Source organism: Narcine bancroftii, chromosome 1, assembly GCF_036971445.1.
Source record: "Narcine bancroftii isolate sNarBan1 chromosome 1, sNarBan1.hap1, whole genome shotgun sequence".
Taxonomy (NCBI): domain Eukaryota; kingdom Metazoa; phylum Chordata; class Chondrichthyes; order Torpediniformes; family Narcinidae; genus Narcine; species Narcine bancroftii.
The window spans coordinates 203461744-203488871 of NC_091469.1; the positions used below are offsets into that span (position 1 = coordinate 203461744).

General features: G+C 43.4%; 1 protein-coding gene and 1 long non-coding RNA gene across 7 annotated transcripts in view; one reads left to right on the top strand and one right to left on the bottom strand.

Annotated features, from left to right (window-relative positions):
* LOC138738357 (serine/threonine-protein kinase Nek6-like) overlaps positions 1-27128 on the bottom strand; it is a 157890-nt gene that overhangs the window by 52022 nt on the left and 78740 nt on the right. For 4 of the 5 annotated variants that reach the window (XM_069888420.1, XM_069888411.1, XM_069888393.1 and 1 more), the window contains exons 3-7: positions 25989-26129; positions 23718-23780; positions 19434-19544; positions 14515-14623; positions 11464-11571 (exon numbers count right to left, since the gene is read on the bottom strand). In XM_069888420.1, coding sequence (XP_069744521.1) covers positions 11464-11571; positions 14515-14623; positions 19434-19544; positions 23718-23780; positions 25989-26129 — 532 coding nt within the window. The remainder of the gene's footprint in view (positions 1-11463; positions 11572-14514; positions 14624-19433; positions 19545-23717; positions 23781-25988; positions 26130-27128) is intronic. The other variant, XM_069888432.1, reaches the window with a different exon arrangement.
* Positions 150-26234, top strand: LOC138738373 (uncharacterized). 2 transcript variants are annotated; one of them, XR_011341515.1, is made up of 4 exons: positions 150-314; positions 17182-17338; positions 23975-24188; positions 25956-26234. It is a non-coding gene; the product is annotated as an uncharacterized lncRNA (long non-coding RNA). The 2 variants fall into 2 exon arrangements; XR_011341514.1 differs by lacking the exon at positions 25956-26234 and having other exon boundaries at positions 23975-24319.

The following is a 27128-nucleotide window of genomic DNA, read 5'->3' on the forward strand; positions in this document are numbered from 1 at the left end:
GGCTGAAGTTGATTTAATGCCCAGAATATTTTCTGAGAACAGTGACTTTTTTATGGAAGAACCGGGAAAATTGCCAGTAACAAATTCTATGCAGCCTGACCCAGAAGTGAATCCTGTGGTACGTTTGGCACGTTGTATACCAATAGCAATGAAGGACAGGGTTAAGTCCAAGCTGGACAGGATGCAGGATCTGGGCGTGATTACCCCAGTCTTCAAGCCCACCGAGTGGGTGTCCTCCATGGTGGCTGCTAAGAAAAAAGAAAGACAGGAAATCTGGATCTGCATCAACCCAAGAGACCTCTATTGTATTTAATGTAAGGCTCCCATACTTGTTCGAATATTTCAATATTATTTCTTAAACTATATGTTATTTTTTCTAATGGAATACATTTATTCATTTCTATATACCATTGTTGTATTTTCAAATTATCTTCCAATTTCCAGGTTGACATAATACATTTTTTTGCTACGGCTAGGGCTATCTTAACAAATCTTTTTTGTGCATCCTCCAAATCAATTCCAAATTCTTTGTTTTTTATGTTACTTCGGAGAAAGATCTCTGGATTCTTTGGTATATTGTTTTCTGTTATTTTATTTAATATCTGATTGAGATCATCCCAAAATTTTTCTACTCTCTCACATGTCCAGATTACATGAATTGTTGTTCCCATTTCTTTTTTACATCGAAAACATCTATCAGATACTGTTGGGTCCCATTTATTTAACTTTTGCGGTGTAATGTATAGTCTGTGTAACCAATTATATTGTATCATACGTAGCCTCGTATTTATTGTATTTCTCATCGTTCCAGAACATAATTTCTCCCATGTTTCCTTTTTTATCTTTATATTTAAATCTTGTTCCCATTTTTGTTTAGTTTTACCATTTGTTTCCTCATTCTCCTTTTCTTGCAGTTTAATATACATATTTGTTATAAATCTTTTGATTAACATTGTATCTGTAATCACATATTCAAGGTTACTTCCCTCTGGTAAACTCAAATTGCTTCCTAATTTATCCTTCAAGTAGGATCTCAGTTGGTAATATGCCAGCGCTGTATCTCCAGTTTTATTGTACTTATCTCTCATTTGTTCAAAGAATAAGAATCTACTTCCTGAAAAACAATTTACAATAGTGAAAACCTACCGGGGACAAACATTACCTAAGTTGATGGAAGGAGAAGGAAAGAAAAGAATGGACTCTGTAGAATTTCTGGTGTATTTTTGTTGAATGACAACATTGTCTGACTGAATTAATGCAACCTAGATTGTATACCTAAAATGGATGAGAGGGGGGGGGGTGGGGGGGTGGCTTGGGAGGAGGGAGGGGGGGTGGCTTGGGAGGAGGGAGGGGGGGGAGAAAAAGTCACTGTAAATGTGTGAAAAAGAAAAAGTGTATATCATGGCTAATGTGATTTATGGTGTGAAAAATAAAAAATTTAATAAAAAAAAAACCCAAGAGACCTCAATACAGCTTTAAAATGACCACACCATCCAATGCGCACCATGGAGGAGGTTGCCAAGCAGATGGCTGACGGAACCGTTTTTTCGGTTTTAGATGCAAATAATTCCTTCTGGTAAATCAAATTTGATTAGAAGTCATCACTGCTAACCAAATTCTGCACGAGCTTTGGCTGATACAGATTCCGACGAATGCTATTTGGAATCAATTCAGACAGCGAAATATTTCAAAGATCAATAGAGCAAATATTTGCGGGGTATCCCTGTGCTATCATTGTTGATGACACACTCATAGGTGGCAAGGACTGGACAAACATGACGCAGATTTTAAAAAGGTACGCAACAAAGCCCGGAAGGTTAATCTTAAATTCAACCTCCGTAAGTACAGATTTTGTATGAACCAGGTTGGTTATGTCGACCATGTTTTCACAGGAGAAGGCCTGAAGGCGGATCCTTCAAAGACTAGAGCAATCAGTGAAATGCCAGTACCGACAGACGTGACAGCGCTACGTTTCCTGGGCATGATCACTACCTGAGCAAGTTTATCCCAAACTCCAATGATCTCACTCCACTAAGGCAGCTTACGCACAAAAACATAGCGTGATCCTGACATGAGCAACAACAGAACTCATTCGACATATTAAAAAGGCATATGTCATGCACACCTGTTCTATCATACTACGACATGCGCAGACCAATCATGCTAACCTGTGATGCATCACAATACAGTCTGGGTGCAGCATGCCTGCAGGATGGAAAACCAGTGGCCTACGCATCCAGATCATTCACCACCACGGAGACCAGATACACTTAAATAGAGGAGGAGTTGTTAGCAGTAGTTTTCGCTTGCTCAAAATTCAAAGACTACATCTATGGTAGGCCAGTGACCAGAGAGACTGACCACTTACCACGCAGCCTCTGCAAATTACAGAGAATGATGCTCAGGCTTCAAAAATACAGCCTGACTTTAGTTTACAAGTGCGGAAAAGAAATGGACTGAGCCGATGCACTATCTCATGCTCCCAGAAAATGCATGATCCAGCAAGCTGAGGAAGAGGACACATTGATATAATGACAGTAATGTACAATTCCTCCTCCTGGTTGGATGAACTGAGACAGCACATGGCTGAAGACGCAACTTTGAGGACCTTGAGCACGATGTAAGGGCGGCTGGCCTGACAAGCAGCACAGCCTCCCACCTGAAGTACAACCCTACTTCCCATTCCAGGATGAATTACTCATCAATGACAGAATCAAAATGAAAGGCCTGAGAGCAGTAGTTCTGAGTTCACTGCAAAACATCTATGTCAACATCCTGCACAGAGAGCACCTAGGGGCAGAAGCAACCAAACGCAAAGCAAGAGACACAGTTTTTTGGCCAAGCTTGCTTGGTGTGCAATAGTACCAGACCACACCAGCAGAAAGAGCCGCTGCAACTCCACCCAGTGCCGGTCTTCCCCTGGTCAACCATGGTAAATGTCATCTTCGAATGGCACGGTCAACAGTATTTGGTTCTTGTCGATTCATACTCTGGATGGTTTGAGATAGACCTTTTATCTGATGAGGCACTTTTCGGTGCATGGGTCACCCCACACTCTCCTATCAGACAATGTTTACCAGTGAGAAATTCAGACACTTACCAGCAACATGGAATTTCAATCACCCCACTAGCAGCCGGAGTACTCACAGTCGGGGAAGTTGGCTGAAAGAGCCATGAGGAGCGCAAAACAGCTCTTGGAGAAGTCTCACAGGGAGGGAGAAGACGTGTTGAGGATGTGTTCCTCAACCTGCTGAACCGAAGAAATATCCCTCACGATGCCACATTGGGCTCTCCGGCACAAAGGCTCACATCTAGCCAGATGCGGACGACCCTGTCAGTGGCAAGGAGGCTCCTGGAGCCCCAGCTGAAGGACCCACAAGAAATTAAGTCACAACTACTAAACAGGAGACTAACACAGAAAAGGTGCGACGACAGAAACAGCCAACTGCTTAAGCCATTAGCAGAAGGACAAGTCATAAGCATGCAGACTCCACAAGGTTATGACCACAAGATTTAAAAAATCTTGAGACCTGTCGTCAGCAGTGCAGATGGCACTTGGCACATAATTTTTAACCAATGAGAATCAGAATTTTTCATGCACTGGCGCGAAGCAGTTGGCCATATTTAACTAATATTCCATGTTGAGATTCCACATGGAGAAAAATTTATAGAGCTGATGTGTGATTATTGTAATTAGTTTAAGGGTGCAATATTATAAACAATAGTGTTACTTTTTTCCATGCGTGTTTTAACTCATGAATCATTGGATTAAAAAAGAAACTAAGAGACAGGATAATTCCTCTGAAGAAGATACTGAAGTGTCACTGTTTTTTCTTGAAGAATCTTCAAATATGCCCATATCTGAAAAATCAAGTGTAAAGTTATGAAGGTATGACTAAAATTATTTGTCGACCAGCATCACCTCAGCCAGGAATAAAGAGGCACCAGATACACAATGTATTTTATGTGGTAAAATTCTGTCGAACAGTTCTTTGGCCCCAATAAAATTAAAAAGAATATGGAAACAAATCATCTCCAGCACAAAGATAGGGATGTGTCCTTTAAAAGAAAATTGGATTCACTTGGAACCAGTAAAGGTTTTATGATGGAAACCATAAAGAGAGCAAAGACAGAGAATAAGAATGCGACTGAAGCTTGGATAAGTTATCGAATTGCCCTTGCTGGAGAGGCCCACACTCTTGGAGAATCTGTCATTAAGCCTTGTACAAAGGACATAGTGAAGTCTATGTTCATCGAGCAGTTCAGCAGGAAACCTGATGCAGTGCAAATGTCAAATAATACTTTTGCAAGATGTATTAAGGATCTAGCTGAGGACAGAGAAGGGGAATTAATGGGTTGTTTGCAGTTATGTGATGCTTTTTCGATACAACTGGACGAGTCAACAGATGTCTTTGCAAGGTGCACAACTGGGGAAGAAATTTTTAACTGCATCAGTAGCTACATGATGAAGAATGCCATTCCGTGGAAAAAGTGTTCACACGTGTGCACAGATGGAGCCAAAACTCTCATAGGGAAAATTGCTGGAACTGTTTCCGGAATTAAGAGGGTTGCACCAAATTCCAGCAGGACTCACTGTGCCCTTCATAGAGAGGCACTTGTAGTGAAAATAATGCCCATGCCCCTGACAAAAGTGCTCAATGAAGCAGGAAAATTTGTTAATTATATCAAAAGTCGATCCCTGCAGTCCCATTTTAAACCTCTCTGAAGAAATGGGAAGCCAACACAGCCTTACTACTGCATAAAGAAGTGAGATGGTTATCCCAAGGAAAAGTATTAGTAAGGCTATTTGAACTTTGCCAAGAATTTCAAGTTTATTTTAGTGACTTGAAGTCTTCATTCTCAGAGTGCCCATTAAGTTGCAGCTGGTTAATGCGTCTTGCATATCTTGTTGATATATTCACAAAACTGAATGAAACTATGCCCCTACAAAGTAAAAATGTAACTGTTTTTAATGTGTTAGACAAAATTTCATCACTTTCTAGAAAATTTGACTTTTAGATTTCAATGGTGAAAGGAAAAAATCTTTGATTGTTTTTCCACGCCGCAAGACTTTATGCTGGAGCATGATGTGTATGTAGATGAAGATTTTCTTGATGAAATAGTACAACACATAACTACTTTATGAATATTTGATGAATATTTTCCCAACGTTTCTAGTAACAACAAGAGATGGGTACAAAATCCTTCCGTTGTCACAACCCAACCTGTCGATTTATCTGTGCAAGAATATGAAAACCTAATCGATGTAACATCCAACTTTAATTTTACAGCAAAGATTTAAAGATTTTCCGCTATATTCTGGATTCGCGTGAGTGAAGAAGATCCGTCCTTGGCAAAGTCTGCTGTGCTCTGCCTGTTACCATTTTCCACGACTTGCATGTGCTAGACTGGATTTTCCTATTATGCAGCAACTAAACAAAATACAGAAACTGACTTGATGCAGCTCCTGACATAAGGATACAGCTATCTAATATGGTGCCCAACATTAAGAGGATCTGTGAGGACAAGAAACAATCCTATTAAATGTAAATTAGAGGCAACAAATTATTTCAGCATGGAGAATGGTGAGTTTATTTACTTCCTTACTGTGCTTTTTTATATACCAGGTATTGGAAAAGTGGCACTCTTTCTCATCTCAAAAAATCTGAAAGAATAATCAGAAAATTATTGAATATTGCAATTTCTTAGTAATACAGAATTATTAGGGGCTAAGTAAAAACTAAACTGAATTTCTTTGAGAATAAATTAATACATGCAAGTATAAAAAAGGATTTCACTTTTTCATCACTGTATATTTTCACTTTAAGGGGGCAGATGAAGTCTGGGCCTGATGCTCTGCTCACCCAGGGAAAGTGCACGCGTAATACATCGCCTCACCTTTCTTGGTGTAGTGATCACTGCATGGCCACTGTCTGGTTTGCCAGACAGGAGATCAGTGCAGATGGTCTCTCCTACATTACTGCATCCGTATCAACACCTTCTCATCAGTGTCCCCCATTTTCACTGAGTTTGCTACGTCATGGTACGATCAAGTGTCCGGCGGTGTAACTGGGCTCGTTAGCCTTAGTTGGTAGCCAGCCTAAGAGAAGGAAACTCTGATTTCAAACCCAGGCAAATGAGGCTCGTTAGCCTCATCAGGCGATCCATCCAAGAGAAGGACACTTCAGCGTAACACCTGCAACTGAAGACCTGGCAGTCACTAACCCTGCTTGCTAGGCCATGGCAGATAAACCCTGGGTGTAAAGGGTGGGGCCAGTACTGCACACACTGCACTCCACCTAAAAAAATCCATTATGCAGGCTCGAGGGACATGCCCACGTCTTCAACCATCCTCCCTGACCATTCATTAAGCCCTGCAGCGATGGGTAAAGGTCAAAAAAGGCAGGTGGAAGCTGACATTGGAAGCCACAGTTCCGATCCTACATGCAGGCGGTTCAAGGTGTATAGGTTGTCTGATGCTGAGCCCGGACAGGACAACATCATTTCGCAGCACACTGAATGACCAAGCAGCCTTCTCTTGGGACAACACTGCTTGCTCCATACAGAGAGGGGCCTAGAAAAGGTGGCCTAACCAAAGCTCATTTCCATTTCCCCAGTTGGCTAGCTGTGGTCAACAGGCATCCTCAAATGTGGATGAACAACAATAAAAAAGAAAATGAACACACCTGCCTTACCTGATGTGCAAGGTCTAAAGCTCGCACGCTGGAACATCAGAGCCATGCTCGATATAGCAGACAGTGGTTGCCCAGAACAACGCTCCGCTTGAGTTGCACATGAATTTTCAAGATTGAATATCGACATTGCTACTCTCAGTGATGTCCACTTCCCAGAGGAAGGCAGCCTTCAAGAAAATGGCACCAGCTACACCCTGTACTGGACAGGCAAGCCAGAGACTGAGAGACGTCTTTCTGGCATTAGCTTTATGGTCAGGAACTTCATTGCCTCCAAACTTGTAAACCTGCAAATGGGTCACTCTGACCACATGATCTCCATGAGCCTTCCACTTCGAACCAAGCAGCAGGCCACACTCTTCAGCGTGTATGCCCCAACTCTTCAAGTGGATCCTGCAGAAAAAGATAAATTTTACACTGATCTGTGCAACCTGATACAGAACACCCTTGCAGATGACAAGGTCATCATCCTTGGCAAATGCAATGCCAGAGTAGGCCAAGATCCAGAAGCCTGGAAAGGAGTACTTGGCAAACAAGGTGCTGGAAGCTGCAACAACAACGGGCGCCTTCTGTTAGAATTTTACGCGACGCAGCAACTCACCAACACCATTTTTCAGCAGAAAGACAGTCTGAAGACAACCTGGATGCATCCTCAGTCCAGCATTGGCACCTCATAGACTATATCTTGGTGTGCCAGAGAGACCTTCGGGGACATCTTACTCACCTGAGTGATGCCCAGCACAGAGTGTCATATGGGTCCATCGTCTGGTCTACTGCAAACTCAAGTCTCCACTTCAAACCCAACCGAAAGAGAGGAAGAAGTTCCAGGTTGACCATCTCTAGTCAACTGAAGTAAAAGCTGACTACCAGGCAAATCTTCAGTCGAGGCTTGAGGATCCCAGTTTCCACACAGACCCCTCTCCAGAAGGGCTTTGGAAACACCTAAAAACTACCATCCTGCACACCTTGAAGAAATCCTAGAATTTTCCAAAAAGAAGAACAAAGGCTAGTTCAATTAAAACAACCAGGAGATCAAAGAAGAGATCCACCCACCAGGTGGACCTTGCTCAACCATCTTGTTTTGATAGGAAAGCAGCCTTCTGACTTGTATGCAGCAATCTCCAGTGCAAGTTTCGAGAGATTTAGAACATATGGTGTACCAACTTTGAAGACAGAACTCAACTTTGTGCAGACACCAGTGACTACAGAGTGTTTTATGAAGTCCTAAAGACGATGTATAGCCCTTTGAACCAGACCCAGTCTCTTGCACAGTGCAGATAGCCAGGCACTCTATACAGTCAAGGAGTCCACCCTGAACCGGTGGTCGGAACATTTCCAGATTCTCTTCAGCACCAACCACATGCTCTAAGACTCAGCGATTCATTGTATCCCACAACAGCCAGAGAAAACAGAACTAGACAAAATTCCAACCCTAGAAGACTGTCAAGGCCACTGAACAGCTGAAAAGTGGTAAGACAACAAAATTCAATGGAATCCCACCAGACGTTTGGGAGCATGGGGGCACAGCATTACATGCCAAACTCTACTGGGAACAAGGCAAACTACCACAGGACCTCCGTGATGCAGTCATCATCACCCTGTACAAGAACAACTGCTCCAACTACCGGGGGGATAACTCAGCTCTCCATCACAGGAAAAATCCTCGCAAGAGTACTCCCGAACAAACTTGTGTCAATCATTGCTGAAGAACACCTCCCAGAGAGTCAGTGTGGCTTCACAGCCAACAGAAGGAGAATTGACATGGTATTTGTTCTTCTCGGGAAGCTCCAAGAGAAGTGTAGGGAACATAACAAGGGTCTGTACCTGGCATTTGTCGACCCTACCAAAGCATTCGACCCTGTGAGTAGAAAAGGTTTGTGGCAAATCATGGAACAACTGGGATACCCCTCAAAGTTCCTCAGCATGGTTATCCAGCTACATGAAGATCAACGTAGCCAAGTCAGACACATCAATGACCTCTCAGAGCCCTTCTCAAAAGGCAAAAGTGTAAAGCAAGGCTGCATCCTCGCCCTGACTCTCTTCATCATCTTCTTCAGCATGATGCTCCCACAGAAGACCTTGATGGCAAGGATGGTGTCTACATCCGATACTGCATCAGTGGAAACCTGAGGCGACTACAGTCCCACACCAAGACATTGGAGGCAACTCATTCAAGAGCTACTCTTCGCCGATGATGCTGACTTTGTTGCCTATACAGAGACAGCCTTGCAACGTATAACATTTGCTTTGCGAAGGCTGCCGAGCTCTTCGGACTGGAAGTCAGCTTGAAGAAGACAGAAGTTCTCCATCAGTCCACACCTCAGGAAGAATACCATCCTCCCCGCATTACCATTGGTAAGACTGAGATGAAGACAGACCACCAGTTCAGCTACCTGGGGTGCACCATCTCGTCAGATGCCAAGATCGATAAAAAAGGTTGACAAGACTGGCAAAGGCAAAAAGTGCATTCAGCAGGCTGGACAAATGAGTCTTGAACAACAAGCATCTGAAGAAAGGCACAAAGATCAGAGTGTACAGAGCCGTTGTACTGACCATCCTCCTGTACGGCTCCAAGTTGTGAGTCACCTACCATCACCATCTACAACTCCTTAAGCGCTTCCACGAATGCTGCTTCCACACCATCCTTAATGCCACTGGAGTGACTTCATCACCAACATTGAAGTTCTTGAACAGGCGGAGGTTACTAGCATCAAGACAATGCTGTTGAAGACGCAGTTACATTGGGCAGGGCACATCTCTAGGATGGAGGATCATCGCTTCCCAAGATTGTGCTGTATGGTGATCTCTCTAGTGGCCACCATGACAGAGAGGCTCCAAAAAAGAGGCACAAGGACTCTCGGAAGAAATCCCTTGGTGCCTGGACCATCACCAGTGGTCTGCTCTAGCTTCTGAATACATGGCCTAGTGACACACCATTCACCAGTCTGTCTCCTCCTTCGAGAACGCATGCAGGGCTGGCCTTGAGGACAAAAGGAGATGGAGGAAGAACCTTAACACAGCAGCACCAAAACCAGAACAGAATTTCCATTGTAGCTGCTGTTGCCGAGCCTGTCTGTCCCACATTGGTCTCGTCAACCACCAGCGAGCCTGCAGCAGACGTGGACAGCCCCCTTCCTAAATCTTCGTTCACAAAGCTAAGCCATGATGATGATTTAAATTTAAAAGCAAAAAGATTAATTCCAAAATCACACTCAATTCAACCTTTGTTTGAACACAAGGTACGTTCTTTTTATTTATTATTATCATTACTTTCTCATTATTATAATAACGAGGAAACACTGTACTTCCGCAGTTTCAAATGCTGCCTAAAACGGTTCTGTGAGCTAAAAACTTTGGGAAACCCTGGTCTAGGGGAAGTGGAATATTTAGAAGCTCCAAAAATGCAAACAGTCTGCAGATATCTCTGCCCACAGCTTGGAAGGACTCTGTACTTGCCTACACCAACCTGAAAGATTATTCTAACACAAACAGTAACATTACAGGTTTAAATTGGAAGCACACCAAATGCTTGGATCTTAGCTATTTTTAATTTAGAGACACCGCATGGTAAGAGGCCCTTCCAACTCAAGAGCCCAAATGCAGGTGACCAATTAACCAACTAACCCCATATGTCTTTGGGATGTGGGATATATTCAGGACTGCAAGAACTTTTCTCAGTCTCTGGTTGTTGATCACTTTTCATTATCTGCCCGGGAAGCTCCAAATGGGAACTTCCATAGATAAAGGTATTATCCAGAAGGGTGGTTACCCCAAGTGAGATAATCTGCAGAGAGAGTCACACAGGGAGCCAAAGACAGACAGACAGACTGGGGACCCTGTGACATCCACTTTATTCCAAGATCCAGAGTAATCGAGCAGCAACCTGTGTTTAAAAGATGTCACACTCCTGTGATGTTCAATGCATCACTGCTATTTAAATATGATGAAGGAATAGAAAGTACTTCCAGTGGAAAAGCAGGTAACATATGAACATCGCAGCATGGAAGGGCATAAAGTCAGGAGGGGCATGGATAAAAAAAATGCTCAGTCGGTTTCCCAGGGTTGACAATTATAGAACTAGAGTCTTCGGATATTGGGGAACTACAGCAACACACAATATTCAGCAGGTCATGCAGCATCCATAGAAAGCAAAAAGCAATCGATTTTTTGGGCCTGAGCCTTTCTTTGGATATTGAGAACTAGAGAGCAAAAGTTTAAGGTGAGAGAGGAGGGGTTTCAGGGATTTGAGGGCCAGCATTTTTGCTCAGAACGTAGTCTATATCTAGAATGAAACTGTAGAAGAGGAGACAATTACAACATTCAAAAGACATTTGGACAGATACATGGACAAGAAGGGTTTAGAAATAAATGGACAAATGGGACCAGCTTGCTCAGTATGGATAGGTTGAGCCAAAGGGCTTGTCCTGTGCTGTAAGGCTCCTAGTGATTGAGAAACATGAGTTCAAACCCCACCATGGTTTTAATTAAGAAACTGGAACTAAAGAGAGAACATTAGTACTTGCAGATTATCATAAGTCAACCAGTTCACTGTGATCTCTCATCAGTGGATCCCAACCTATGCATGATTCCAAGTTCTTACCAATCTAGTCCATTCTTAACTGTTCTTTGAAGCAGTGAAACAATGAAATTTCTGGCCAACCACCCTGTGCAAAAACTTGCATCCTTCAGCCTCTCAGCAGCAATGCAACCAGAGATCCACCAGTGCATGAAGACTGCAGCTTAAGGTTCGTCGTTGACAGCCACTTCTTACCTAAGGAATGTGCCGCTGTGGTCTTGGAACTAAAGAATCGACCGAGGCCAAGGTCTCCTAGCTTCACTGCCCCCGTTGCCGTGATGAACACATTTGCCGGCTTGATATCTGGGATCGGAGACAGAGACAATCACTGATTAATTTTAACCACACCCCCACCCCTCCCACTCCTCTCCCCATCTGCTTCACACTGACATCAGTCCCACCTGGACTTTTCACAGAACAAATTTTATCACAGGAAAAGCAAAGGCAGAAATGAAGCAGTTCATTGTCTCATGTTGTCTGTGCAACGTAGAAAATTGCCAGCAACTTCTCCAGAACATGTCGGCAAGAACCCAAGCAGAAAGGAGCCCAGACCAGTACGATTGCCTGTTGTCAGAGCACTGGGCAAATGTGGTTCATGGCTGAGAGCAGCTGCCCCAAGAGAGGCAACCCACTCCAGAATGAAGCAGAGGTGGGCTGGACTGATCTAAACCCAGACAACAGATCCTGGGAAAATTCTCTATTGACAGGATGTAAGAATAGTTGGCCTGATTTCCATTCACAGCTAGATAATGATGTGGCTGCAGAAGTTAGGGAGCCCTGCAAGAGGTGGTGAGATCCAAAGCCTGTCAATCTCTCTGAAGGGATTCTTTTGCTTCTCTCTTTTGTTTAAGGGCACTGGATTAGTTGTCAGCAAGCACAGGAAACATTTCTGTGTAAATTGAATCTTGATTTGGAGTATAATGAGCAATTCTAGTCACCCCATTACAAGAAGGATGTGGTGGCTTTGGAAAGGGTACAGAAGGGATTTACCCAAATTATAGGGCAGGAACTATTAGGAGAGGTTGGACAAACTTGGGTTGTTTTCTCTGAAACTGAGGAGAGACTTCATAGATGCTTATAAAACTACAAGAGGTATTACTAGGATAGATGGTCAGAATATTTCCAAGGGTGAAAATGTTCCCAACTAAGGTATATTTTTAAAGTGAAGGGTAAAGGAGATATGTGGGGCAAATATTTTACATCGACAGTGGTGGCTTCCAGGAATGGAAGAAGATACAATGGTGGTGTTCACAGAGACATGAATTTGCAGGGAATGGAGAGATAAGGATCAAGTGATGGCAGCAGAGATTGAGTTTATTGTGGGGATCGTGTTTGGTGCAGACATTATGGTCTGAAGGGCTTGTTCCTGTGTTGTACCATCCATCCATCCAAAATGTGTGCCCGTCATCATGCACATTGGGTAATTGGGTAAAAGCCAATATTTGAGAGGATGATCACCCCTTTGGGAAGTATTGGACATTTCCTGGAGTTTAGAAAGGTGTGGGGGTGTATTGATTACGACATCAGGGGACTGGATCAGATAGGCACTGGTGGAGGGTCTCAGGGAAGGAGTCACCTATTTAAGAGACGAAGTGGAATTCGCTGACTGGAGATTTGTGAAATTTTGGAATTCTCATGTAGCTGTGGATGCTGATTCATTCTCTTGTAGCTGAGAATGGGTGGTGGTTAAAGGTAATTGGGAATACAAAAGAAATTGTTGAAGCAATCAGTGAGATCATTGCAGAGAGGAATGGGATCAAGAGGTCACACACCCATTCCCACTAAGATTCCTATCTTGTCTTGGGAACTCAGAAGAAAATTCTTCAGCCAACGAGGGAAGAGAAGGTGGAATTTGCTCTCACAGGAACAGAATGGATGCATTTATGGGAATGTAGACAAGCGTAGTAGGTAGATGGGAATGGGGTCAAGGTGATGCAAAGAGATGGGAGGAGTTCTCAGGTGATGCATAAATGTTAGCAGGAACTGTTTGGACTGAATGGCCTGCTCTTGTGCTATATTTCCCGTTATTTATTGACCAGATTTGTTTTTCTAAAGGATCAGTGAGCTGATCAAGATTTTCACAACCTGGTAATTTCAGCATTTCTGACTATTGCTGACCTGGGAGAGTGGATTCAATCCCATAGGCTTTAAATGGCCTGTTAAAGGAGCTAATAGTGCTTTCATTTAAAATCCTGCAATCGTGAGGTCTGTGCCCAAGATGGCAGCTCTTGTACTTGCTGGGGACCATCACAAGGTGCTGCAGACTCTGGGCAGCAGCAGACCAGCACAGGGCATCAAAATTGGGGAGAACACCCCACTTTGATGAGGAGGAGCATGGGAGATTACTCTACAGGGAAGGTAACCTTGGCAGTGGACCAGTGAGGGGCTTAGCAGCTGTAGGACCTACACAGGCTGCGGGCTGCTGGACATTGGGTCATGGGAACCAGGTAACGGAACCAGGATTTGAGAGGATGCTGAGGACAAGTAGGACTCCCAAAGGGCCTTGTCGCTGAAGGCTTCCAGATCTTTTTGGAGATATACATCTAGAGCTTGAATTGCCGATGATTTGAACAGAAGTCTGTGTGACTCTGAGGGACTCCCTTTTGCCTATCTTTCTCTCCTACTGTAAGGGGTACTGAGTAACACTAATGGTGACTCAACATCTGCATTAAGGCAGGCAGAAGGTAATTTCATGTAATATTACATGAGAATAAAGAAATCTTGAATCTACTGGACAGGTGCTGAACAGGGAAGGTTCAGAGGGATATGGGCCAAAGATAGGCAAATGGGACTGGTCCAGCGGGCTGCTTGGTCAGCACAAATGAGATGGGCTGAATGGCTTGCTTCTGTGCTGTGTTCTCTGTGACTCTGAAGGGACAAGAAAAATCCTATAGAAACAGATCCTTCCTTTGTTTTCCTCTGTGCCTTTGGGGCCTTAATTAGACTTGGACTTTCTCTTTAAATTGTGGCAGTAGAGGGGAGTGGATTAGTGACAGCTCATCTCCAGACCTGACTACCCCCTGACTCTGAGACTCCACTCACACCCCTGTCACCCTGGCCTCAAACACAATGACTGTGATGTGGGCTCTTCCCTGTGGATCTGTCACCCGTGGTTATCCGTCCACAGACTCCACACACATTCTCTCTCTACCATACACAGGCGTGCGCGCACACACACAGCCGTTCCCCCGGTGCTGATGGAGCTGCTGTCGGTTCGAATGGGGCCGTGTCGGGACTGAGCATCACCTCTGTGCATCACCCTCCGGGAGTGCATGTGTTCAACTGCGCTGCAGAGCTGCACGAAATATTTCCATATTGTTCTTTCTGGAATGAGCCTCTTTTGCTTTTTGAAGTACTGTCGAAACAATGAATAAAAGATGAAGGAATAAACAATGAGGTTTAGGCTCGGGAGCTGTGACTCCAAAGCTAACGGCATTCAAGCGGCGTTTGCTGAAATGTTGCATAACAAAAGGCATTATTCATACTGTATTAGCATTTAACCCTTCCTCTCCCGGAGTAAAGTTCGCGGCTGTGGTGACTCCCTTCAGTATGGAAACCCATCCGTCAACCTATCCTCGACAGTGCTCCCCCCGTCCTTGTTCACTGGGCTTGGCAAGGATGAATAAAGGAATATTTATTCATCCATCATTTTATATTTGTTATCCATTTTTCAGTCTCATGGCATAATACAGAAAATCAATTTATATTACTCCAGTTGGGCTATCTCAAGGACTTGTGTGGCTGCAACAAGTAAGAATTTTGTTGCGCCTGTACAATGTACCCACATGTATGACAATAAATGCTCAAACACATATCAAATATCAGAAGGTAATAATATGTGGTAAATATTCCTTTAGTTACACCTAGTGGATTAAATTGCTCTGGTAGTGACATCTGTGTGGGCTCAGGGCTGAATGAATTGTTCCTGCAATACTTTCCTGTGTGATTATGGTCAAGTGTGTCTAACTTTAGATACCTCCCCCCCCGCCCCCTTTCTGGTCCCTCCATTTCCATCTATCTACTCCTGCACTTCCTCTCCCACCTCACAACAATCTCTCCCACTACCTGTCTCTCCACCTCTCATACCTTCTGTCCAATACCCTACCTCTTCTGCTCCCTCTCCCCAGTTTATTTCCACCTTTAGATTTCTCTTTTACCTTGATGAAGGGTCCTGAACTGAAACATTGGCAGACTATTTCTATCCACAGATACTGTCTGACCCACTGAATCCCTCCAGCAATTCTTGGTTTGGTCAAATGACCTTGTGGTCTTCCTCTGTAATCCTGTATTTGAAACTTTGTGTCTGTAATCCTGTATTTATGATCTGTGATTGCAAACCTATACTTGAGGCTTGCATTTGTGATTTTATGTTTGAGACCCTGTACTTGTGTCCTGAGTTTCAGATCTTGTGTTTGTGCCTTGTATGTGAGACCTTGTGTTTGTGTCCAAATTCCCATGTAACCTCAGTTGTCCTGTCCATGTGGTCTGAACTCTCTGTGGACATGTGGCCTCAGTCGTCCTAGACGTGACCTCAGTCATCCTCCATGTGGTCTGAACTCACTGTGGACATGTGACCTCAGTCGTCCTGGACGTGACCTCAGTCATCCTCCATGTGGTCTGAACTCTCTGTGGACATGTGGCCTCAGTTGTCCTATCCATGTGATCTGAAGTCTCTGTTGACATGCCTGACTTGTTTGTGATGCCCACCACTGGTACTTCAAGGAATACTGACTGACACTCCTGGAACACACTTATTCCTGATTTCCCAGGTGTGAGTGATGTGACAGCTCAGACCACAGAGTACAGCTGAGCTCTCCTAACTACAATGGTTAATGTAACAAGGTTTGCGCATTTAATCCTTGAACCACCAGTGCAGCTCTTTTATTTCTTATGGCGCTCCACAAATTCTCATCAAAGATTCAATGGCGGTGTCTTCACTTTACAAAACAAATGTAAAAGAGGCCAGCAGTTTCTCAAACATTGAATGTGGGGTGATACCAATTAGGCTATTCTAACAGCCCCTCCTAATCCAGTGATCTCTAACCCCCAAGAAGAGCATCATGGAAACACCACCATCTGCATAAACCCACACCATCCTGACTTGGGGGTGTATCACCTGGCCCTTCAGGGAGGCTGGGTCTAAATCCTGAAGCTCCCTTCCTTTCCCTCAAGGTGTTGGCTCAGCCTTTACCCCTCCCCCTTCCCTTCTCAAAGACAATTAATGCTGACCTTGCCTCTGATGCCCACTCCCCAGAAATAAACAAAAACAATCTCAGAGATACATATTGCAGATTATTAACAATGGCATTAACCCTTTTGTTTTAAAACATTCCTCATTAAAACTGAGAAGCACAACTTCAATTTATTTCTTGAGCTCACACAGATCATCTACAATGCTAAAATAAGTTAATGGAATATTTATAAATGTCTTACATCAAGAAACTTGTGTGTGCATGAAAAAAGGCAACCCTTATCCGTATTATTACACATATTTCCCTACTTGCACAGGTAATTGCGATGCTAATTATTTGTTCAATTGCAAACTGGAGTGGTTTCTTTTTCCCCCTTATTTATCTTTCATCTGCCTGAGTAGGTTCAATACTCACAATGGAATAGTTATTTAAATCAGCTGACATTTAACTAAAAGGGAGCCCAATTCCTCATTTGGTTTATGCAGTGATGTCCCATGAGTACCTGTCTGTAATCCTTCATAAATAATTCATTAAAAAGACAGCATCATTGAAGGGAGTTTGACAAAGTGCTTGTTGTGTGCGGTTGTTACTTGATAATGTAGCCATGTTTATTCCAGGCAAATTTTGCTGGATAAGCAAGTCATACTTATTGGAAGGTGTGTTTAACTGTGAAGATTTCTCCCCATCATGCGTTCCTCTTGTGTCTGTTTCTTCCATTCAGGATATTACAATGTATTTTACAACCCATGAAATATTTTGAAGGGTAGACGGTGCAGGAATGGAGAAAGCTCTGCCATCTACAGTCCATGGAATTGGCCGCTCTATGATGACCCTAACGCGTAGATGAGAGGTGAAATTCAGGGGAAGTTAATGGACAGGTGGGTGAGCTGGTTGCAGGGACAATTAGTGGAGGAGTAGGATGGCTCTGTGAGTTGGCATGAACTCAATGAGCTGAAATCATAAGGAAATAGAATGTGGAACAATAAATGCAAGAAAAGAATATTTGTTTCACTGTGCCCACGCAGACCATAATGAATATTGGAACATAAAAAATAGAAGCAGGATTTGGCCATCTGGCCCATTTAGCCTGCTCCTCTATTTATTAAGATCATGGCTGATCTGGCTGTGGAAACAGCTCCACGTATCTCCCTATAATCCTTCATTCCCTAACTAAGCAAAATCTATCTAACTTTGTCTTAAATATATTTAATGAGGCAGTCTACTGCTTCCTTGAACAGAGAATTCCACAGGTTGACCACTCTCTGGGAAAAGCAGTTTGTCTTCATCTCTATCCCAAATCTACCCCCTCTCCCCCAACCCTTAAGGCTAAGTCCCCTAGTTCTAGTCCAGTGGTTCTCAAATTTTCTTCCCCATTCACATGCCACCTTAAGTAATCCCTTATTAACCACAGAGCTCCTATAGCATTGGATGCCTCAGGTGCTCTGTAGTTAGTAAGGGATTACTTAAGGTGGTATGTGAGTGGGAGAAAATAAGTTTGATAGCCACTGCTCCAGTCTCATCTCCCAGTGGAAACAATCTCTCTGCCTTTATGATGCCATCCAAATAATGTCAGTACCAACCCCTCATTCTGAAATGCTTGGTTGTAAATACCTCCATTCAGTCTGGTCAGCAGCCTACCCCCACAGAATTTGATATAGTTCAATAAAGTCATCTTATTCTTCAGAGTTTAAAATCACAAAACACCATGACAGAGATCTTACTCCAATGACTGAGGAATATGATCCACATACAGGAGCAGTTCACAGTGGAGGCATTGCTTCACACCTCCAGTGACCATGGTTCTAGTCCAGTAGTTCTCAACCTTTTTTCCCCCACTCACATATCACCTTAAGTACTCCCTAATTAACCACAGAGTGCCTCTGGCATTGGATGATGCAATCCCAAGATCAGATGCTATCTGCATAGAGTTTGCATGTTCTCTCCATAACCACGTGAGCAGGTACTTAGAAATCCTGCCACATCCCAAAAGCATGGGGGTTGGTGGGTTAATTGGCCGCTTTAAACTTGCCCCCCCCCCCCCCCCCCCCCCGGTACATGTGTGAGTTGTGGGATGACAAGCTGATCTGCTTGCAAAACAAACACCATCACTGTACCATGTGACTATACTTGAACTTAAGTGGCAGAATGAAGCCAATGGGTTTGTTAAATCTTTGTAATTATTGAATCTTATTGTTTTAAGGCATCCCAACTTCTAATTTCTACTATTAGGTTAGGGGGGGCTAGGCTACTTTATTTGGTTTGGGATTAATTTATTAGTTTAGATCATTCATCTTTTCTACTGTTTTTATTATTTGAACATGAGAGTTGTGGGGAGTTTAATTGCTCTTTGTTTACAATGCTTAACTGTTTGATTAGAATCTGTAAATTCGCATTCTATAAATTATGTTTCTCTTTTGTATGCTTCAATTTAAAATTAATAAATAAGATTGGAAAAGAAAAAGTAATTATTCAGAATTTTATAGGCAGAAACTGAAAAGTCGATCCCTTTTTCTGAGTAAGTTATGTTTTTTTAGATAGAATTTGTGTGATTTTACCAGTCTGAAAAATGTCTAATGCCTTGGCATTGGTTGTTCACACATGACCAACCAAAACTTGAAATCTCCATTCCCTTACGCGAGTTTAGACACGTACTAAAAGTGCGGTAATTAAAGAGGCAGGGCTTGCAACACAAAGCATCGATACATGATATTCCTTAGCCCATTGTTCATGGAATGCCTGCAGTTCATTTTAGACTGTAGGCACTCAGGGAAATTTACTAGGGGTCTAGGAGGTAAAATATCAGAACAGGAATGGCACTCTCGTTCCCATTCTGACCTTTTTACACACATGCGTTCTGGGAAAATGGCAAATATAAATGATGAATGAGAGACTATTTTGCAGTCCTTCTTGTTGCTGAGTTTCCCCAGGGGCAATTCCGATTCTTAACTTACAAGAAGATGGTTCTCTCCTTACCTTAATCATCTGTGAGAGATCACCTGCATCTGCCAACTCCAGGGCGATATTCAGCTCATTGTCCTCAATGAATGAGTCCAAATACTTAATTATGTTGGGGTGATTCAATTGCTGCAAAATAAAGAGAGAAAATGATCAATTCTGCAGTAATTATCCCAATTTTCTCTCTCCAATTAACATTTTTTTAGGTATCAATTCAATATTTGGGAAAACATCTCTTGGAATACATTAACCAAACAACAGCAGGTGTCATTTGGATTTTGTTTAGCTTTATGTCTCTTCTCTTCTCTTTCTTTCTCTTTGGCTTGGCTTCGCGGACGAAGATTTATGGAGGGGGTAAAAAGTCCACGTCAGCTGCAGGCTCGTTTGTGGCTGACAAGTCCGATGCGGGACAGGCAGACACGGTTGCAGCGGTTGCAGGGGAAAATTGGTTGGTTGGGGTTGGGTGTTGGGTTTTTCCTCCTTTGCCTTTTGTCAGTGAGGTGGGCTCTGCGGTCTTCTTCAAAGGAGGTTGCTGCCCGCCAAACTGTGAGGCGCCAAGATGCACGGTTTGAGGCGTTATCAGCCCACTGGCGGTGGTCTTTATGTACAAAATTATGAACCAAAGGAATGTGTCAACTGCCTCATTAACAAATGCCTTCACCAGAAAAAGACTGACTACATTCAAAGAGCATTGCATCAGTAAGTCCTTTCAAAAAGCAAATTCATTTCATGGAATTGTTTTCCACTAGGAGTATGTTAATACAAAATAGTTCTCTAAAATTTGGTTGAAGACCAACACCAACTCTTTACACAAACTTAACAAACAGAAGCAGGAGACCAACATCTGGCCCGATGAGCCTGTTCTGCCGCTCAACATCATGGGTTATTTGGCCATGGACTCAGCTTCACTTACCCACCTTTTACATCTAGTTGCTCTTTTATTGAAAAATCCATCTCTCTGTGTGTTAAATACATTAATTGAGGCAGCATCTATTGCTTCCTTGGGCAGGAAATTCCACAGATTCATTACTCCCTGGCAGAAATAGTTACTCTTCATTGTCTTAAATCTTTACTCCCCAAATCGAGGTTAAATTCCCTAGTTCTAGTCTCACCCAACAGGGGAAACAATCCTCTTGCTTCTCTTATCTATTAGGTGTGTCTGGATAACATGGGCATGGCTAGGGAATAGGTGGGGCAAGACATGGGAGCAGCCATCTGGTGGGATCAGATGTTGGTATTGCTAAGATATGGGTCTGGCTAAGATGTGGGCAGGGGAAATGACATGGGTGTGGTTGAGATGTGGGGATTAAGATGGCTGTGTGTCAACATGCTTGTGAGGCAGGACCTCCCACAGGTCACCTCTGATTTCTTCCTTTCATGGCACAGGTGCCAAGGTTGGCAAGCATTTGTGAATTGGGAGTTTCCTTCAGAACCATCAGCCCTGAATTTCTGCCTTGTTCTGGTTCCCTGGGGCTGCAGTAAGCACTGACAGTCTCTGGGAACCCTAGGTTAAGCGAGTGTGACACTGTCCCCCCCACTGACCATACTCCTAACTACCCTCACCTTTCCTCAGGGCTCACTCCTTCCCATTGCCTTACTCCCTCTTCTGTCTCAAGGCACTTCAGTCAATCAAGACACATTGGTTTTCATGCAGAGGGTGCTGGAAGATGGTGTACTGCACCATTTCAGAGTGCAATCAAGAGGTAATTGCACTGTTGCTTGGAGACGAAAAGACAATGTACTCAAGCATTGAGCAGCTTCAAAAGGGAAAAAAGGAACTGTTTGTATTTTGGGTTGAAACCCTTCAGCAAGACCACAAATGAAAGCTGATGAAGGGTTCTGGCCTGAAAAGTCCACTATTCTTTATCTTCCATTGATGATGCTTGACCCATTGAGTTCTTCCAGCAGGTTGTGTTTTGCTCCAGATTCCTACATCTGCAGTCTTTCATATGTCCATCGCTATTTGCTTGGACTTAAAAACAGGCAAGGACCAAAAAAGAAACCAGTACCTTAATGTTCATCACTGCCACTTTACTCAAATTACCCCGGTGGGTTACAAACTCTTGTCTTCAGATCACTGAGGATATTCAAGATAGGGAGGAATTCTTGCGCTATAGAAGGTGAGGATTCTAGGAAAATGGTGTTGAGGCCAAGAATGTTGTGGTGGGACAGCCTCAGAGAGTCTGAGAGGTTGCTCCTGCTTGTTTATTCTAATGGTTTAATGTTCACTTGGCAAATCCTTTGGTTAGTGTCATCACTGAGGTAAATGGAACTATCCCTCATCCTCTTGGAGAGATGATTTCTCAACTGATTGCAAAATATTCAAAGATCTATCAGCAGTAATGACCAAACCATGGGAAGTCATTAGAAGTTTAAAGGCTTTAATCACCGCATGAAAATGACCATGATTAAATTGTTAAATAAAACATAGCATTGTTAACATTTCTTCAGAATCCCAGGTCTAGCAACAGATGGCTCTTGCCAAGCAGACACTTTGTTTAGAATACAAACTTCAGACTTTACAAGCCCAAGATTGTTGAGAACAATATTTCATTTGATTTGAGCATTTAAAATTAAATTTGGCCTTGTCTTTGAACAGATTTTGGCCATTATCCTTTCAGCAGGATGTAACTCGTGCGCCAGGGTCTCTGGCCCTTTACAAACATAGAACTTTATCATTCACATGCATCTCAGAGCTGGTCCTACCAAGAGTGGAGAGAGAGGCAATTTGCTGGAAGAACTCCAGCTGGAGGATTGATGTTGAACACTCTTTCACTCTCTCTGATGCGGGTTGTGTTTTGCCCCAGATCCCAGCATCTGCCCCCTCTGATATGCTTCCTGTGTTACATTGCTAAGCTCCTGACATCTGCCAGCAGTCAAGAGTGTGCTGCAATACTCTCCACTTTCTGGGGGAATGATGCATCAATAAACCAGCCCAGTTCATTGGCTCCCCATGAACATTCATTCCCTTCCCAGACACACCATGGCACCTCCCAGGTCACACACACTCCTGACCTGGAACTATTTAATCATTTCTTCATCGTCGCTTGGCCTAAATACTAGACATTAAGTTTAATATTGAATCTTAAAGGCAACAATGCCAGCAGTGCAGCACTCTGACAGTTCTGGAGTCTCCTTCAGAAAAGTCCTATTCCTTCCAAGTCCCACCCTTCAGACTATGTGGAAAAATCAAGGCTAATCTGAGAGCAAAGTTCTCAAGCCAAAATCCCTTCTTACCTCTCAGGAGTCTATCAAGGTATAGACTGTTCTGGTGGGCTAGGGTCATGTCTGCCCAATGCTTCTCTCTGTCTCCAGTTTCCTGGTGGCACACAGATGCAGCTGGTAGTACTAAAGTCCCTCACTTTCTCCCTGACCTCCAGTGCTTTTGGTGTGGAGTTTGCACATTCTACCTGTGACTCCATGGATTTCTTCAAAGTGGTCTTTTTCCGACCCCCACTCTCTCTACCACCCCATGATAGACACCTTGCTTCCTCTAGATCCCCACCTCCATTCTGTGATCTACTGTGCTCTGATCTTGCACAGCTCTCTGCCTCTTCCATCATCTCCGAGCTTCTTATATTATTGTCAGTTCTTCCCCTTTCTTCCCCCTCTCACCTGTTCTCACCTATCACGTACAAGTTCCTACTCCTCACCACCCTTTGATACTGGCCTCTGCACTCTTTCTTGCTATTCCTAATGAAGGGTTTTGGCCTGAAATGTTGACTGTCTATTGCCTTGCTTGATGCAGCCTGACCCACTGAGTTCCTCTAACACTGTATGTGTTGCGCGGGTGTAAATGGGCACTTCTGAGCATAGACTTAGTGTGCTAAAATGTCTGTTTTCATGCTGTATCTCATTGTTTTCAGATTCCCTTCACTTTCCTCTGTGGACTTGCCAACATTATGAATGTGAACATTTAATAGTATTTAATAGGCCGCCAGGTGCACTGGGGGGTTGAGAATGATGGGATGGTTCAAGTGTTCTTGCCTTTGACCTCCAGTATTTGATTAAAGAAACCATGGATGGCACGGTTAGTGATTACCAAATGCTATTACAAAGCCAGCAACCCGGGTTCAAATCCGGCGCTGTCTGTAAGAAGTTTGTACTTTTTCCCAAAGTGCTCTGGTTTCCTCCCACCCTTGGTAAATTGGATCTAATTGGGTGACATGGGTTTCAATGGCCAGAATCAGCTTCTACTATGTTGTAAATAAATGTAAATTTAAGATCACAAGACATAGGAACAGAGATGGACTAGTATGTCCCTGCCATTCTGATGAGAATTCCAGAATCTTCTTGCTTTACCTTCAGAAGGTCAATCTCGTTGATACAATCTTGTCTTGCCTTGGCATCCATCATCTCAAAGACCTAGTGAAGATAATAAACAATAAGTAGAAACATGAAGCTCCAATAATAGCTAACGTCGGCTGTTACTGATTGTAATCCAAGATAATTACTTCTGCTTCTAATAACATGCTCTTTTTTTTAATTTAATGCAATATCATTGCATCAAACTTCATTGCATACTAATAAAATGGTGTCTTTATTGTGACTTTTTCCAGAATAAGTGGTTGGGCATTTGGGACTTCAATGAGCATGGTGAACTGTGGGAGCCCGCTGACTCGAAAGAGCAAAAAGGAGAATCCTGAACATCAGGGAATCAAGCCCAGAAAATTTGTGCGTCAGTGGAATGTGAACCATTTTCTTGCTTGCAAGAGATTTGGTTCACTCTGATACTTGGGTCTTCAACCTGATCACAAGCAACAAAGATGTGAGGTCTGAGATGGTGATGGTAGACTGGGAAATTAAATTGAGATTAAGGCAGTAAACAACATAGTTAATGTTTGTGAAATTAAAACATCATTTACAAGTGATATATATCCCATTAAATAAAAGCAAGAAAAGTAGACTCGCGCTTGCTCTCATGAAAATTTAATGTAGCAATCGATTTTAAAAATAATGTTGTCATACAGCACGGTAACAGGCCATTTCGGCCCATGAGTCTGTGCTGCCCGATTTACACCCCATTAACCTACACCCCGAAGGATGAGAGGAAACCAGAGCCCTCGGAGAAAACCCCACAGACACGGAAAAACGTACAAACTCCCTACAGACAGCGCGGGATTCGAACCCACGTCCACTCCTGATCATTTGTGCAGTAAAGGCAATGCACTAACTGCTACACCGATTGTGCAGCCACTTTTAAAAAAAAATTTAGACATACAGCAATGTAGCAGACCCACTCGGCTCTATGATCAAAGTAAAATTCTCACAAGTTGTCAAAAGAAATATTAAACCAAAAACGAGGAAGAATGTGAAGGAAATTGAAGGGACTGACAAGGAAGGTGAGAGCAGGGTAATGAACTCAAACATTAATTGTTTCTGTACATGTATGAAAGGGGAAGACCAGACAAGCTTGGATGGGTGCAGTCCACAACTGTGCTTGAGAAAGTCAGCAGGTCATGCAGCATCCATTGGAAGTAAAGGATAGCCAATGTTTTAGGCCTGGGCCCTTACTCATATTAGGCAGTTCAAGCCTACATTCCCTTGGAGTTACGAGTGGTGACCTCGCTGGAACTTGCAAAAAGGGCTTCCAGTTAACAAATGCCCTGCCTGGTAAACCTGGAACAGCCATTCAGGATTGAGATGAGTAGAGGATGAAGAATCTTTGGAATTCATTGCCCAAGAGAATATCATGGAGTTGATGGAAAGATGAGGCATGATCACTCACACACACACACACACACACACACACACACACACACACACACCACACACACACACTCGCGCTACTCCTGCGAATAATGTTCTCTTCTTGCCCTTGACCGAGGATGCTTTAAGTAATGTGTGATCTTGATGTATGGCTTCAATTTGAACCATTGACAATTCCCTTCCCTCCCCCATCCCCTTCAGATGCTGCTCAAACAACTGAGTTCCTCCAGCAGATTGTTACTCCAGATCCCACATCTATATGCATCCCCTTCAGATGCTGCTCAAACAACTGAGTTCCTCCAGCAGATTGTTACTCCAGATCCCACATCTATATGCTCTTTGCCTCAATAGAGAATCTTCCTTGTTTAAGGAAATTTTAATTGGGTGGTGTTTGAACCTACGTGGGAAATTTTTAAAAAACTGTCAACAGGCATTTGACACAATTTTTTAAAACATGTTAAACGATGCTAAATTTAAATTAGGACATTCACTTGCATTAGTAGAAAATTAACATTTACTGAAAATGGCAGCATTTATGCTTCCAGATAGACACATGAATTTTCAAGGAATAGAGGAAAAGGATCGTGTGCAGGCGGCAGAGTTTTTGTTTAACTTAGGGATTCTGCTCAGTGTAGACATATGGGCAAAAGAGCCTGTTCCTGTGCTGAAGGAAATTGATTTGAAAGACTGTGTCTATCTGGGCTTTGCCTTTAAGGAGTAAACCACAATGTGCTGGTGGTACTCAGTGGCTTGAGCAGACCAACTATCACTTTTTTTTCTCTCCCACTGCTGCTGCTTGACCTGCTGAGTGTGTTTTGCTCTTTATTCCAGTGTTTGCGGACTCCTGTGCACCCCCGCTCTTACCTGGACTTTCTTCAGAGCCACTGGTTTTCCATTGTGAAGGTAGATTGCTCGATAGACTTCACTGAACTGCCCCCTGCCAATCTTCTTCTCGATACGGAAATCTGCCAAGCGGCTGCGATATGTATACATGGGCGAATGTCGCTGTTCCAAAAAAGAAGAGACTCGTGATCAGCATTGATTATTTTGCCTGTGCAGGTAGAGGAGAGAGAGGGGTGCTGGTGCAGCTTATCAAAACTCGGTCAGCCTTCAACCATCAGAGTGATGGGCTCCAGTTTAGTGCTGAGGGGGAGATCCATGGGCAAAATGGCTGTCTTCCTTAACCATAATCCCCCCCATGCAGCTGGAACCGCTCTGCATCTTCCTGGTGCTGGCACTGGCAGAGTGGTTCCAACTGGAGGGGGATTATAAGAACGTAAGAAATAGGCACAGGAGTCGATCATCTGGCCCGTCGAGCCTTCTCCACCATTCAATAAGATCATGGCTGATCTGATCTTTGACTCAACTCCACCTACCTGCCTTTTCCCCATATTCCCCTCTAAATCACACACCAACCTCTCCTGTTTTATATTGTCTCTGGGTCCACATCCAGCAACTCTCTGCAGACTCAGTGCTTCACAGGTCAGAATTTCAGGGAACATTGATATTGTAAAGACAACTCATTCCTGATTCTCATTTACTTACAAGGAAATATAAAAATCACCTGGAATTTGAGCAGCTTGAGGGCTGGTACATTGGAGCCTACCTCTCCCAAGACCTACAGTGTCCCATATCGCAGACAGCCACAGGAGAGACAAGCATAGCCAGGTCCAACAAACATGGCCAGGTCCATCACAGCCTCCGAACTCCCATCCTCATGCTATTTCTGTCCTGTCACAAACTTTATCCTCTCCACCACCCACCTTCCTTGCAGTCTGATTGCAAACAGCTCAGATGGAAGGTCATTGATCTGCTTCCCCCTCCACAGTTCCTGTCTGACCTGCTGTCAGTTCCAAGGAATTTTCTGTTTTATTTCAGATTTCTATCATCTGCAGTGTTTTGCTTTAGATCATGTTAATTGATCAGTATTCCTGCCAGGTGGATGGGGGTTCACCTAGGTCTTTGTTCCCAACACATCACAGTCCTGATAGGTTCTCTTCCCCC